This window comes from Astyanax mexicanus, chromosome 22 (genome assembly GCF_023375975.1).
Source record: "Astyanax mexicanus isolate ESR-SI-001 chromosome 22, AstMex3_surface, whole genome shotgun sequence".
In the NCBI taxonomy this organism is placed as follows: Eukaryota; Metazoa; Chordata; class Actinopteri; order Characiformes; family Acestrorhamphidae; genus Astyanax; species Astyanax mexicanus.
The window spans coordinates 17,754,794-17,770,592 of NC_064429.1; the positions used below are offsets into that span (position 1 = coordinate 17,754,794).

At 38.2% G+C, this 15,799-nt stretch overlaps 1 protein-coding gene across 2 annotated transcripts in view; it reads right to left on the bottom strand.

Moving 5' to 3' along the window:
• The window catches only part of gc (GC vitamin D binding protein), a 95,739-nt gene that overhangs the window by 12,413 nt on the left and 67,527 nt on the right, over positions 1 to 15,799 (bottom strand). For both annotated transcript variants that reach the window (XM_022664865.2, XM_007257701.4), the window contains exons 6-9: positions 13,767 to 13,855; positions 12,844 to 12,970; positions 10,973 to 11,175; positions 1,587 to 1,719 (exon numbers count right to left, since the gene is read on the bottom strand). In XM_022664865.2, the coding sequence (XP_022520586.2) occupies positions 1,587 to 1,719; positions 10,973 to 11,175; positions 12,844 to 12,970; positions 13,767 to 13,855 (552 nt within the window). The remainder of the gene's footprint in view (positions 1 to 1,586; positions 1,720 to 10,972; positions 11,176 to 12,843; positions 12,971 to 13,766; positions 13,856 to 15,799) is intronic.

Sequence of the window (15,799 nt, forward strand, 5' to 3'; positions counted from 1 at the left end):
AAAATATTGGGACCCGAAAAAATTTCGCCACCAAAAAAATTTGGGACTAGAAAAAACTTTGTCACCAAAAAAAAATTGAAACCCTAAAAAACTTTGTTACCAAAAAAATTTGGTACCTGAAAAATTTTTATCTCAAAAAATTTTGGGATCCCAAAAAAAAATTGTCTCAAAAAATTTTGGTACCTGAAAAAACGTCTTCACCAAAAAAAATTTGGGACCCGAAAAATTTTCATCTCAAAAAATTTTGGGACCCAAAAAAACTGTCACCAAAAAATTTTGGGACCTAAAAAAATTTTATCTGCAAAAATTTTGGGACCTAAAAAATGCTATCTCCAAAAATTTTGGTACCCGAAAAAATTCCGTTACTAAAAAAATTTGGGACCCAAAAAAATTCCGTCACTAAAATAATTTGGGACCCAAAAAAACTTCGTCACCAAAAAATTTTGAAACCTGAAAAATTTTAATCTCAAAAAAAATTTGGTACCCGAAAAAAATTTGTCTCAAAAAATTTTGGTAACTGAAAAAACTGTGACCAAAAAATTTTTATCTCAAAAAAATTGGGACCCGAAAAATTTTCTTCTCAAAAAAATTTGGGACCCAAAAAACTGTCACCAAAAAATTTTGGGACCCGGAAAAACTCCAACACTCGAAATTTTTTCAGCTCAAAAAAATGTGGTACCCGAAAAAATTCCGTCACTAAAAAAATTTGGGACCCAAAAAAACTTCGTCACCAAAAAAGTTTGAAACCTGAAAAATTTTCATCTCAAAAATGTTGGGATCCTGAAAATTTTTTGTCTCAAAAAATTTTGGGACCTGAAAATCTTCGTCACCAAAACTAAACTTAAAACTCCTGTATAAGGCTGTACTTCAGTGCAGTGCCTTTACTGCTCCTTAATATCTGACTAATAAAATTCATACATAGGGCACACCGGATTAAAAGGCTCATTGATGATTTTTGGAAAACATTTTAGAATTTTAAGAGTGCATTATAGTGCGAAAAACACAGTATTAAAGATGACACAGAGATACATTAAATGTCTAAATATTTGTTGACACCACTATACAAAATGTATACATTCAGCCTCTGCTGACACAGATGTGCAAATGCACACACACAGCTCATAAAATGTCAATAACGACTGACACCAAGCCTAAAGCCAGATGTGGATTAGTGGGGTATTACAGTCTGTGCAATATTTAACCATAATATTAATATTTCAAGCAGCCTAAACCACTACACAAAAGTGTCTTCATATTCCAAGTGGCTGTCAAAATTGTTAATGAAAAATAGTAGTAACTGAAAAAGCTTGACATGTGATGCGTAAAAGTGAATCTGTCTGTCCAAAACCATTTCTCTCATTATCATACACATCACTTTTTCAGTGGCAAGCTTGTGTTTTAAGTTTTTAACCATTTGTTCCACCCGAGGACAAATGAATGTCCAACCCAATCCATCACCAAACAGTTCTAACCACTGAGAACTGCACAGAAGCCGTAATGACATCCACTGTGGAATCTGTTTAAGGCGGACCGTGTAAATAAGACCATTCATCACTGTGCTGACACGCTGGATGATGGAGTTCTACCTTTTCCTTCAGACAGACTGTGGAGTCGGCAGCTGAGCAGCAGGCAGATACTGTGCTCCTTATCTCCTCTTGTATGGTCGTCAGCACCGGGAGCGAGACTGATGCATGCTTCACTCCAATCTGGAACAAATATCTGGACACACACACCCACACACACACACACACATACACACACATACACACACACACACACACACACACACACACACACACACAGAAAACAAAGTTTACTATCCTATTTTTAGAATTTAGGCAGTCACATTGACGTCACTGTTACTGTAGCAAAAAATAAATAATTAAAATAAAATCACAGACTATTACTCGGGTAGAAGTACAGATACTATGGTTTAAAATACTCACCCCCCTCCTAAAAAAACAAACACATTTTTCTAAAAGCCATAATGAATATAATGTTATATTAAAATGTTAGTGTTGATCATTTTGGGATGCACTAGGCTCTCTGTTTTAGCGGCATAAATGCACTTGAAAATGAATGTATTTTAGTACAATGTAAATATATTAAAGACATTTAGGATGGAGAGATTTATCTGGATAGGTTTTTTAACAATGAGAAGCCAGAATGAAAACAAGCCGAAATTAAGCTTTTTGAGCTGCTGTGCATTGATATCAGCTGATGTTCAGCATATCAACAGTATTAAAGGGTTTATTCCAACATGATCTTAAATAAAATATCTTATCTTAAATATCAGTAATTACAAAAACAACATGTAAAATGATTTCATCAGCATGTTTTTATTATAAATGTTTTTTGTGTATTGTCTGATGGGGCACACAAACCAATGCAATGTAATTACAGTAAAAAAAGTAATTACAGTACATAAAAATAAGCTTGCAAGCAATGAAAGAATTAACTACTCATACATAATAACAAACACAAACACTGTTCATTCAAACTTCCATCAGCAGGACTAGCTTTGTCTCTGCAAGCTTAGCGTTAGCTATCTACAACACTGATAAGTTACATTTCCAAAGTCTTAACACTTAGTTGTTTATTCCACCCATCAAAACACAGTCAGAATTTACTCCATGATCAGCTCAGAGCTGTACTAACCTTAATTCAGAGCTCAGCTTGTGTGTTTATTGAGGGTTATTGTATTTTTCGCACTTTAAGGTGCACCGGAATATAAAGCGCATTATGCGACACTAGTAAGGAACAGGGGTGTTGCATAGTGGTGGGTAACTAAGTTAAGTAAAGCTAAGTAAGCTAAGTAAACAGAACAGAATTGCTGGATGTTAATCTACACAGATGTCTTTGCTGAAAACTGTTCATTTGGGTGAGTAAAGAGCTTCCATTTATTTACAGTAAGCTTAGATTTTCAGATTTATGCTGAGTGCAGCAGCATTAGCGTTAGCAGCTAACAGTAAATGCTGCCCGACAATGCTACACTGAGGAACCCTGAGTGTTCCGGTAAGCCAGGGCGCTATCAGCTAGCGGTTTGTTCCCATGTATCTTGTTTTAACAAGATAAACATGCAGCCTACAGTCCAATATACTCACCTCTGAACATTGAAACAGCTAGCGCTTAGCATTGTTAGCGGCTAATGCTAATACTGCTTTAGCCTTAGTGCTGAATACACTAACCTGAAACTCCTGTATAACTCTGTACTTCAGCGGAGTGACTTTACTGCTCCTCACAACCTGACTTACTCAGTGAACTACATACAGTACTCTCTCTCTCTATATAGCGCAACACTAATTAGGGAGTAGGGAGCTGTTTCAATCACAGCCCTGGTCTCCACAAAGAGCTGGTAACACAGCGCACAGCCACACCAGCTGAATGACTCACGAAGTTCATGTGCTATTTTGAATCTGTTGCTCGCATTTGCAGGCAGTTTGCATGGCCTTTAACTGGAGGCTGTGAGAGATAAACATGATTAGCGTTAACTGTCTCAAACAGGTTTGTATCAACAACTCACCCATGAGGTTATAAACCCCGCAGTCTCGATTAGCATTTTAGCCACGCTTCGTGATGACGGGGAGAAAAGCACCATGGCGTGAATAATTGAACTGGGATTGGGTTCATTTTACAGTACTTTTGGGATCACAATGGGTTAATTTAGCCATCGACCACTAGGTGGCAGAGTTGAACAGCAAATCTGCAGAACACGTCTTCCCCCGAAAAATAGTGTGAAAGGATACAGTATGTAATAGTCATTGCAGTTAAATCCAAATCTAGTTGACTTCTAAAAATCACATGAAGTAAACACATGAACACCATTGCACTCTTTCCAAAATATATCCTCTAGTTCTTTTGTAAGCCCACACAGGAACCCAATTATGATTTTGATCTCCACACAGTACATCAATGTGCTTGGTGCTACTTAGGGAACACTTATATAATCTCAGACCTGGTCTGATACATAGGAATAATAGCAAAGGTTTCAACAAAATCAGAGGCTCAAGCTGCTTCTCTCTTCCCACTATAGAAGGTAAGCCATGTAGAGAGGCCCATCTAATTACAGGCTGGGATAAATTAATCATGGCCTCTGCATGAGCCCGTCAGACTCTCAGCATGATCTCCTCCTTTCTTGTCCACCCAGGCACGCAAGTGGCTTTATCAGCCACACACAGCACATCATATCCCACTGTGTGTATTTGCACTAAATATTGTGTGCCAGGCTTACGTGCTGGACAGACACCAGCAACCAGCAAATGTCTTATACTGGTTGTTGACCATTGTAGTAGAGATCAGTCTGGTTTGGTATTAGCGTACATACCAGGATTAGAGCTTTACGGCAGATGTAGTGGAATATTATGAAGAAAGTTACTTTTAAAGTAGCAATAAATAGGCTATTATGGACAATTTGCAGTAATTTCCCCATTACTTACTTACTAAAATCTGTTTGTGTTTTAGAACCCAACCACTGCTGGCTATTCCCCAGTCCTATTTCCACATCCCGGGTTGCCAGGTATGAAAAACTATAGCATGGTGCAACACAACACAGCATGCTACAGTCTGCCCAGTTGGCACACAGTTATTGTTTTAATGCTGTTTTAATGTTTAATGTTAAATGGCTGGGCAAACGTTGAAATTCTAACGTTGAATCAACATAAAGTCCATAACTTTCTTCCTTTAAAATAGCATTTTAAATTTTATCACCATACAATTTCAAAAAATGGTTGAATGGAGGGAGAAAAATGGGGTTTTACTTACATTAGCAGTAATTGCTTTTTAATTTGGCACCAGTTCTTCACCATACCTGAGGTAATGTTCATTTGTTTTTTCTGTTGCGTTTTTGAGATCAGATCTTGAATCAGATTGGTAGTGGTGGGTAACTTTCTTTATACTCAGCTTTACTACAGTGATGTAAGATTATTGTTTACACTCTGTTAACCATAGGATTTTCTAGTTTTAGCTACTTGTTTGTAGTTGTACAGTTCCTTCTTTTAAGATATGTACTGTATATTCAGACAGAGAGAGAATTAAAATAAAATTCTAAAATTTTCCTCTTCCATACAATTCTAAGCTATGGTTTATTAAAGATTGAACGTACGATATTGAAACAACATTGCCATATCAACGTTGTTTCACTTTTCAAAATCAATACCACATCCAACATTGATTCAACCATAGCATCAACGTTGACTAAACATTGAAACCCGAGCTTGGTGGGTATCCTTTGAATCCTTCTTAAACAAGCTTCTTGAAGCTCTTGTGGGTTGCCAGATTGTTAAGACACTGAACCTACAAGCCTATAAACAAACAAGAGCAGGACCAGTTTCGTAATGGCAGTGTATGGCAATCACTTTCATTGCTAAGCTGAGTCAACATAGAGTTTTCTGTCATATATTTTTCCATCACACTGGTTGCTGCAGAAGTAGCCAGTTAACAGATGTGACCCATCTGCTCCTCCATTGTGACTGACAGCAGATCATGTTAGCACGTTGTTTCGTTACACATTACAGCGTTAGCCAGCAACAGTCTGGGTCACTTTACATATTTACAAGGGTAAGAGGTGAGTAAATATTAGCAATGTTGATAGATTAAAGGAGAAATCCAGTGTGAAATGGACTTGAAATATGAAATATGATAACGAGCATGAACTTTTGTTGAATATCTCACCTCCCTTTGCCCCCAGCATTCTGAAATACATCGCTCATAATATGCTCACAATGCAAACAATAAGGGCATAATACTGCCCATGCAAGGAAATAACATATTATTACATCATTAACAAGCTTAAAATAGCTCCACACGTCATTGGTAGAATTCTGAGGGCTTTTACAATGAGCTCTCCAAACCATCATTGACCATCAGTAAAGGTTGTATTTCATTTGGAAATCAAGTGACCAGAGTCTGGAGGAAGAGTGGAGAGACACACAGTCCAAACTGCTTGAGGTCTAGTGTGAAGTTTCCACAATCAGTGATGGTTTGGAGAGTCATGTCATCTGCTGGTGTTGCTCCACTGTGTTAGATCAAACCAAAAAGGTCAGTGCAGTGTTTTCCCGGAAAATCTTACAGCACTTTATGCTTCCCTTTGCTGACAACTTTTACTGCCCACCCTGCCAAAAGTACCAATTGATCTTAAGCCCTATCCAGGTGGGATTACTGTAGTTTCTTAGGGGGAAGTCTGTGAAAAATATTTCACACTTCTACTCGGTGATAAAACTCTTGCATCCGGACTGCACTTGAAAAAACAAGAAGACCAGTGAGTTTATTGGCTTTCACGGTCATGTGACATTGTGTTCAGTAGCTCCTCCAATTCCACTCTGTTTACGTGGATCTCTGTGGAAACGCGCACGCAAAGTCAAATAGTTATTTTATTAAACACAAGGTGACGAAACACAGAGATGTATGTCCGGACCAGGCTAAAATTACCGGAGGACCACAGAGTTCAGCGAAAAACAGTAGATAATTCAGCCTGTAATTTTCTCAGAAGACATACATTGTCGTTCTGGACGGGAATAAAATCACAAAGGACCAAAAATGCCTTCATTTTCTGAGACACTGATTTTTGGGTTTCCATTAACAGTAAGCTATAATGATTAAAATAATAATAATAAGAATAGTAATAATAATGCTTAAAATAGATCACTCTGCGTGTAATACATCTATCTAATATATGAAATTCAGTGTCTTTAGAGTCTGGCAACCCACAAGAGCTTTGTGTTTAGAGAGTAGTGCTCTTTCCAGTGTTGCAGTAGATATTTTACAAGCTTGCAGTCATTTAGTACATAGTGTTGAAAGTTGACTGAACCAGTAGTTCACTGTGCAGTTTTGGGCATTTTGAGCTGGGCTGAGAATGTATTCTATTTATTTATTTATTTGATTAAAATGTGCAAATAATGAATAAATAAACAGGCTGTGTGCCAGCATTTCAGTTGGCTGTATGTGCGAAATGAATTGGAAGGTGGTGAATATAATGCTGCTTTTGCAGATTAGTTGCAAACCTGAATGGAAGCTTTAGGTTAATCTGGTTTATTTGAATATTCAGCATGTGTGAGTATATATGGACAGAAATATGTAATTTTTGGAAGGAGGGATAAAGGTTAAAACCACCGCAGGGGATTAGTAAGGTGACATTTATGTAAATCAAATGAAATGTGTAAATGAAGCGTGTTGCTAATACAGTCAGACTCAAACAGTATCTTACAAAAGTGAGTATACTCTTTACATTTTTGCAGATATTTTATTATACGTTGTCTTGGGACAAAGATATGACAACCATTAATGTGAAAACTGTACTTTCCTGATTAAAAGTGGACAAATTGTGCCAGAACTTCCTTAAATTCACTAGGACTTAAAAGGTTGCCACTGAAATCTTCGTCCACTTCTCCATGATGACTTCACAGAGCGGGCGGTGGATGTTACAGACCTTCTGCTTCTCCACCTTCTGTTTAATGATGCTCTTGCCCTTAGCTGTCTCTGTAAGGCAGTTGTCATCTTGGCGGTGTGTTTGGTGTCATTTTCATGTTGAAAAACTTCTATGGGGCCCAGTTTCCAAATATGGAGGGTCATGCTCTGCTTTAGAATGTCATAGTGCATGTTAGAATTTATCTCTTTATTCCCTGGAAGCACTTATACACCTCCAGAGCATGCTTGACTGTAGCAAGGGACAGTTGCCTTGGTACTTGGTACTACATAATGGACACCCTCTGAGACATACAGTAAAAGTGTATCTTGGTCTCATTAGACCACAGTACATGTTTCCAGTAATCCATGCTCTTGGACTGCTTGTATTAGGCAAACTGTTTGCAGGCTTTCTTGTGCATCAGCTTCAGAAGAGGATACCTTCTAGGAAAGTGCCATGCAGACAAAGTTGATGCAGTTGATGTGTGTTGTTCTGAGTATGTTCTCAGCACTGCTAGATGATCTCACTCTTCTTCAAGCTTTGCAGCAATGCTGGCAGCACCCATGAATCTATTTTATGAAGCTAACATATTTGTAGAGAGCAACAATTCTGTTTCTCACATCCTCACAAAATATTGTGAGATATTGTAAGTATTTGTACAGTGATGTAAATTTGGAACATTACTTCAGCAGATTAGTAATGGAAGTAATTAACATTTGATTAAGGTGTATACTTTCAGCCTTCTGCTATTATGGACCATGATCAATAGGAGAGGTTTGGAAGGATTGGTGGGGCTAAACTCTACAGTCTATTTGGCTGGGGTTCAGGCTGCTTGTGGAGTGTCCATAAGGCCTGGCCCCCTGTAGCTTAGAGAAAAGATGACACAGGAGGAAAGAGATGGAGTGGTGGTGGATGCGTTGGAAGTTGTGTGTCATGAGGTTGAGAAATAACTAGTATATTACTATATAACTATAGTATATAGTGCTGTCAGTGTTAACATGTTATTGCATGCACTTAAGCTGGAAACATTAACAAGCTATTATTTTATTTTACCAAGTTTGCACTCAACCCCCTACCATAATTAATTCCTTTTATAGAGCCTGGTGACAAACTCAGCAGTCTATCTGGATGGGGTTCAAGACAGCTTGTGGAGTGTCCATAAGGCCTTCTCCATTTCTAAGGTTGTGCAGACATTCAATATTCCTTGTTCCACAGTGTAATGTTTTGTACTAAAATGTACTAACAGCCACTAGTTGTGTGTCCCATTACTTTTGACTTATTGCTGTAAACTGACAGCACTGCTGCTCCTCTGTGAAATCACGTAATCCCATTGGCTGCTGATTTCTTGAGAAGTATCCTTCTGCCCCCTTAGCTGTGAAACCATAAACCACTTATACCTCAAATGAAACCATTTTCCTTTTACAGTTCCCAAATCAACTGTTCCACAATATGACCCACAATTAAACAATATGAAGACAACAGGCAGCGGTGGTCTGGCTTCAGTTCATTTGTGCTCTGTTTAGAGGGGTATTTTGATGTGTTCACACATGCAGACAATCTATGACTTTGAGGTGTGTAATCACTTAATAGCTGAAATAGGCAAGTTTGAACACACAAGTGAACTTATGAAGGAAACTTGGTCCTCCCTAGTTTTGGTTCTTCTCTAGTCTTGGTTCCTCTCTTGTCTGGGTTCTTATCTAGTCTTGGTTCCTCTCTAGTCTTGACTCTTCTTTAGTCTTGTTTCCTATCTAGTCTTGGTTCTTTTCTAGTCTTGACTCTTCTCTAGTCTTGGTTCCTCTCTAGTTTTGGTTCCTCTCTAGTTTTGGTTCCTCTCTAGTTTTGGTTCCTCTCTAATCTTGATTGTTCTCTAGTCTCGATTGTTCTCTAGTCTTGATTGTTCTCTAGTATTTGTTCCTCTATAGTCTTGGTTCCTCTCTAGTCTTGGTTCCTCTTTAGTCTTGATTATTCTCTAGTCTTGATACTTCTCTAGTCTTGTTTTTTCTTTAGTCTTAATTCTTCTTTAGTCTTGGTTTTTCTCTATTCTTGATTCTTCTTTAGTTTTGGTTCCTCTCTAGTCTTGATTTTTCTCTAGTCTTGATTGTTCTCTTGTCTTGTTTGTTCTCTAGTCTTGATTGTTCTCTAGTCTTGATTGTTCTCTAGTATTTGTTCCTCTCTAGTCTTGGTTCCTCTCTAGTCTTGGTTCCTCTTTAGTCTTGATTATTCTCTAGTCTTGGTTCCTCTCTAGTCTTGATACTTCTCTAGTCTTGTTTTTTCTTTAGTCTTAATTCTTCTTTAGTCTTGGTTTTTCTCTATTCTTGATTCTTCTCCAGTCTTGGTTCCTTTCTAGTCTTGATTCTTCTCTAGTCTTGGTTAATCTCTAGTCTTGATTCTTCTTTAGTCTTGATTCCTCTGTAGTTTTGTTTCCTCTATAGTCTTGGTTCCTCTTTAGTATTGATTCTTCTCTAGTCTTTGTTTTTCTCTTGTTTTGGTTTTTCTCTAGTGTTGATTCTTCTTGGTGTAAATGTATTTTGAAATACAGTTGTGTACACTGCCACAGCAAGTGGCTTAAATGTGTTGGAAGGTGCTTTCACACCTAACTTGTTAGTTCTGGACTTTTAGACTATTCACTTCGGTCCGAACCAAAATAGCAGGTGTGAAAGATTCTGGGAACTACAATCCGGACCAAAGGGACAACATTTGGTCTAAACAAAAGAAGCAATCTCTAACAAAACCAACTGAACCATGGTTCAGACCATTAGCAGTATAAAAAACTTTTCTAGATGAACCAGTTACAGAAGGTTAATACAGGCTTTTGTCATCCGTTAAGCAATAGAAGAAGACAAAAGTATTTTCATACTGGTATTTTGCTAAAATCCTGCATGTGCATTTATTTCATGCAGACGTTTGGGCATAAACCTTAAGCTTGTGATTCCTGCATCTACTGTAACTGTAGATTAACCCTTATTTATAAATCCAAGAGGAAATCCACAAAATAAAAGGGTTAATCCCAGGTTAATTCTTATTCTGCTGCATGACACACATGCACACAAAGAGAGTTGGATTTCAGTACAACACCAGTTCTTTTTCTTATTCTATTATGGTATTGAACAGGTGATGAAAGCCTGAAACCTGAAAAGGCAACAGTCAACTCACATCATTCTACAAACCAATCAGTGTCAGATATAGGTAGGCACGGCTTATATAGATGATGATGATAATGATGATGATGATGATGATGATGATGACAGGTAATAGGATGTATTATTGGATGTACTACCTAAAATAATGTGAAACTTAAACTAACCAGACTTAATGTTATACAGTGTAACAAACACGTCAAGCTCAGATCACCACATGTAGTTTTAGTAATTTAGATTTGTATCTGTTTTAAATTCATTTAAACCTTAAACTGTTTAAACCTTTACCTTTTTATATGGCCTTGCCTTATCCAAAAATAATTCTGATACTTAAGATGGACAAAGCATCCAGGTGTGAACTGGATCAAAGTTCTATTCCACAGTGAATGTAAAAACTTTGGTTGTTCTTTTTCATGAAACATGTTGAACTGGGCACCTGTCAGTGTTGTTTGGCTGGTTCTTCTCGCAGAGCTGCGCTGTAGTGACTTCGGTCATGTCCAGAGATGTCCGAGGTTCTCTTTTCAGATTGTCCACGCAGGTGAGGGTGTCTAGAGGGGCCTTGCTGCAGCACTTCTGGAATTCCTCAGACATGGTGCCAAGTATCGATTCCTTGCAGAGGATCTTTTGGAAGCTGGTGAACTGCCAAAGATCAGGAGAGCATATAGGGAATCAGTCTGGACCTAATGTCATGAATAAATCATTTAATGAAGCCTCCAGTCACTGATCTGAAGGAGAGGAACCTGCCACAGCCCCTATCCTGCTGATCTGATTATGGAGCACTTCTCTGTTTGAGAAAATTGCCCATTTATTCATAATCCTTTTGCTTCAGACAGATTCACTTGGCTGAACCTGCACTGGAGGCCTGAAATGAAATTTTGACGTGCATGATACATGACATATCTGTCACGACTGTTGCGGGAGTGGGTGTAGCACATTTGAATTATAGAGGATGGTGGTCAAATTTAATGAAAATATAGTATAGCAAGTCTTTTAACACTTTTAGCAACCTATAGAACACCAGTCAGTTTTGCTTTGCACAGCTGAATTTAGGGGCGTGTCCTGTGCCTTTGGTATCCTGAGACGCAAAAAATATGCCTTGCGCTGGTTGAAATGTGAAAAAGACGTGTACTAACTCTCTTAATTAATCATGGGTGTGGCATAATATATATAAAAAAAAAACAATCATTGTGCCAGTAGTCATTCCCTTTAAGAGCCAGTTCACGCTGTAAAGGTTCTAGCAGCTTATTTAAGGGAAGAGCAATGTTATTTTTTTCTTTATTTTGTTTTTTGTTTATGTAAAAGCTGGGTTTGCAACCCCAACTAACTGACATTAGTTTCACTTTTAAATAATGGAAACAGCACACCAAAACCTCAATCTATCCATTAAATTTGACAATAGTTGATTAACTTTACAGGTCCTTACTCATCTTAAGCTTATATATTATATTTGTAACCTGATTTCGCCTGATTTTGTCTTGGTTAAATAATATAACATTTGAGTAAAGATGGTGGTTATATTGTGTTTTTCAAATATAAAAAATCTAAAAGTGAATTTCAGTTAAATAATAGTGAAGTGAAATAAAATAAATTCATGTTCAGTCAAAGTGCTTCTGTCTTTTTATTTTTTTTTCCAAAAACTGCAGGATGTGAGAGAAAATGAGTGTAAATGAGCATCTGTCAAATTCTTATATCTATAGGAATGCCTATATCTGCTACATTAAGCTACAATTATTAAGTCAATAAACTGAACATTATTATAAATCTCTATAAATTTCAGAAAAAAATATAACTAATAATAAGAAGTGATGGTATGTGGCAATTGCGTGGCTGACTGTAGACTGTTGTCAGGGTCTTAATCAGTCAGTGGCGCACTTGTGTTTCCCATTGCCAAGATAGAAACACGCCAGAAATGAACCTGAACACATTTCACTTCCAGACCACCATGCGTAAATACTGTATATTTCTAAACTACAACGCTACTTTAACGATGCATGCACAAGGCATGAAAATAGCTAGTTGACGGGGTATAAGATTGCAACGGGCATTGCGACACGCCTCGCACAGTGTGCATGATAGGGCCCTTAAACTCTCCAGGGAATAGGTAGGCTATATTATGCCACAGACGAAATGGCAAACATTCCCATTGGCTGTGGACTTGAGGAAACAATTGCAGGGTCCAAGCGAATCTCTGGGGCGGAGTGGCAGAGTTATCCAAAAAACCACAGCTGCTAGAAAGGCAGAATAGGGAACAATATGAATAATGGGTCTGGGAGAGAAATTGTGTGAATCTAAGCCATAGCTCCTTACCTCTTCAATGACACATTCAGGCTGGGGCAGTAAACAGCATTTTGCAAGCCCAGACTGGAAATGCTTCGAAACGACCAGTGCCTCCTCAAAGGGTATTTTCAGGACACCTCCAACATATGCAGTCAATCTGCATTTACAAGACAAGAGACATTTGATGAAGCAATCATTTAATCATGTTGTAAAATTACAATACATGCAACTTAATTCAATTCCACTTTGAATCACTTTTGAATTACAACAGAATAAATCTAGATTTGGATGAAGTGATGGAATAAACTTATAAAAGTTAAAAACATATATGTATGCACACTGAAATGAGATTATAGTAAGTGAACACTGCAATAGATTTAAAAGGAGAACTCTGGTGTAAAATTAACTTTGGGTGTAGTAAAACATGCTAAAAAGCACTTTTTAAGTTATTTATGTCTCGTTTTAATTGTCAGGGCTCTTCGGATTCTAGCAAGGAGGTGTGGAGCTACTTTAAGCCTGAATAATGGTGTAAAAATCAATTTATTGGGGCAAATTATGCCCCGATACGGCTGTTGTACTGAGTGCTGAGCAAAAAGCACAAAATTATTGGATCTCAGAAAGCTGTGGGAATACGGGGCTTTACTATTCAACAAAGGTAAGTCATTTTTATCATGTTTTAGTACACCAAAAGTCATTTTACACCCGAGTTTTCCTTTAAGTCAATGTATATTGCAGAATAAGCAGGTTTGTATCTGTTTTAAATGCATCTTGGGTGCGTTCACTCTTGCAACTTTGATATTCTGATGTGGTTCCAGATATAATCCTGATCCTCAATACCAGGTGTAAACTGGGTCTAATAGAATAAGACCTTCAGCAGACTGAAGGGTCGTTGATTGCACAGTGATTTCTCTAGAGAATTGAAAGTGACAGGGGTGTTAAAGCAAGCAATTTACCCAGTTTGGTAGGATTTGAGGTTCACTTGGTTGTTACAGACATTGGAGAGGAATCTCAGGAAGATGGTAGAACTTCTCTGCTGAAATCTCTGTGGACAGAAAAAAACACATTAAGCCATTTTCCATCAGTGTCTATCTGTTTTTTTTTTTACTATCCACTAGTATACCACAGCTACACTAACACACAAACACACTAACCCTGACATTCAAGTATAATTCATGTGCAGTTCAAAATCATTATTTAGGGTGTGTTTATAAGTTGGCAGCTTTTTTATTCATAATGCATTGTGCTGATCGATATCATCCTTTGGACTGATGTGGGGAGAGAGCACCGTCTGCCCACCCAGAGAGAGCAAGGCCAATTGTGCTCTCTCAGGGCTTCTCAGGATTCGAACTGGCAAGCTCACGATCATAGTGGCTGCACCTTAGTCTGCTGGACCACTCGAGGCACAACATTTAGATTTTCTTAAATGATTACATTACCTAGATATTTTAACAAGACGAAGGGGACAGCTTAATCTTTACCTCAGCCAAGTATGGAAAGAATATAAAAACTATTAAGTGAAATTACTATAAATATTTGATGAACATGTAGCAGGTTTCTTCACTCCCTTGAAAATAGCATGAAAATTTGAGTGAAAGTTGTGATATCACTGATATTAAGATGACGGTTATCTTAAGATGACAGGGTGAAAAGAAAATTTCTTCTGTCGTGTTCTACTGTCTTGGACAGCTGAGAGAAGAACAAGCTGGTTTCTGCAATGGCCGCTTTTATAGTGACCAGATTTTCTTGCTTAGGAACATTGTTGAGCAGTCCATGGAATGGAACTCATCTATCTACATCAACTATGTTGACTTTGAGAAGGCGTTTGTCAGCATTCATCATCCCTCCCTGTGGCAGAAACTGAAAAGCTATAGACTACCTTCCAACCTTCCAAGGTCATCAAGATCATTTAGGATATGTATGCTGACAACAGTTGCTTTGTTGGTCAGGAGGGCAGGCACAATTAGTGGTTCAATGAGAGGACAGGAGTTGAGGCAAGGTTACATTATCTCCTTTTATTCCTTATTGATATTGATTGGGTAATGAAGAGAGCCACAGCCAAAGGACCACAAGGACCAGTGTGGGGCTTGACTAAGCGACTGGAAGACAGGAACTTCGCTGATGATATTACCCTACTGGTCACACATAAAGACATCCAAGAGAAAACAGATAGAGTGGACTGAACAGCTTGCACAGTAGGCCTGAGGATCCATTCTGCAAAGATCAAGCTGAAGAAGTCAAAAACCAAGACCAAACACTCAGTCAATGTAGGAGGGGAGCAACAGGAAGTAGCTGATAGTAACATCAAGAAGCAGGTTTCCTTCAGAATGGGGCAGGCAGCACAAGCTACCTCCATCCATACCAAAATAAAACTGACCATCTGCCGTCTATCTGTTTTGCTGTATGCAGAACAAACTGTTGGAGAACCAACAAACCAAAAATTGGGAGTAGGTTGAGAGGGTTTTGTAGTAGATGCCTAAGGAGGATTCTTTAAATCTGGTGGAAGCAGAAGGTCACCAACAAGGAGGTCTAAGAACAGTTGAGAAATCAGGTTTAAATAAGCAATATGTCCTGGAGGTAAAAAAAAAAGCACAGGACTTTGCTAGGCCATGTCCCACGCATGAAGGAGGACCATTTACCACATCAAGCATGGACCGCCACATGGTAAGCAGAGCAAATGCAGATATCTCAGAACATGGAGAAGAATGGTGGGTAAGTAGATGGGAGAAGCCGGGAAGACATGGAACAATTCGGAATTCAGATTCGATGGCATGCCCAGGACAGAGTGGAGACTCTTTGTTGGTGCCTTATGCTCAAGCCAGTGTAAAGAGGATTGATGATGATGATATTTGCAAATAATGTGTTCATTCAGAGTAAACCTTTAAAAAAACTTAACTGTATGAAAGTTAAACATTTTTAAACAGTTTTGCAGACATAAACCAATAAACCTCATTCCCTTAAGAGCCAGGTGTGCGCTGACTTGGGTAGA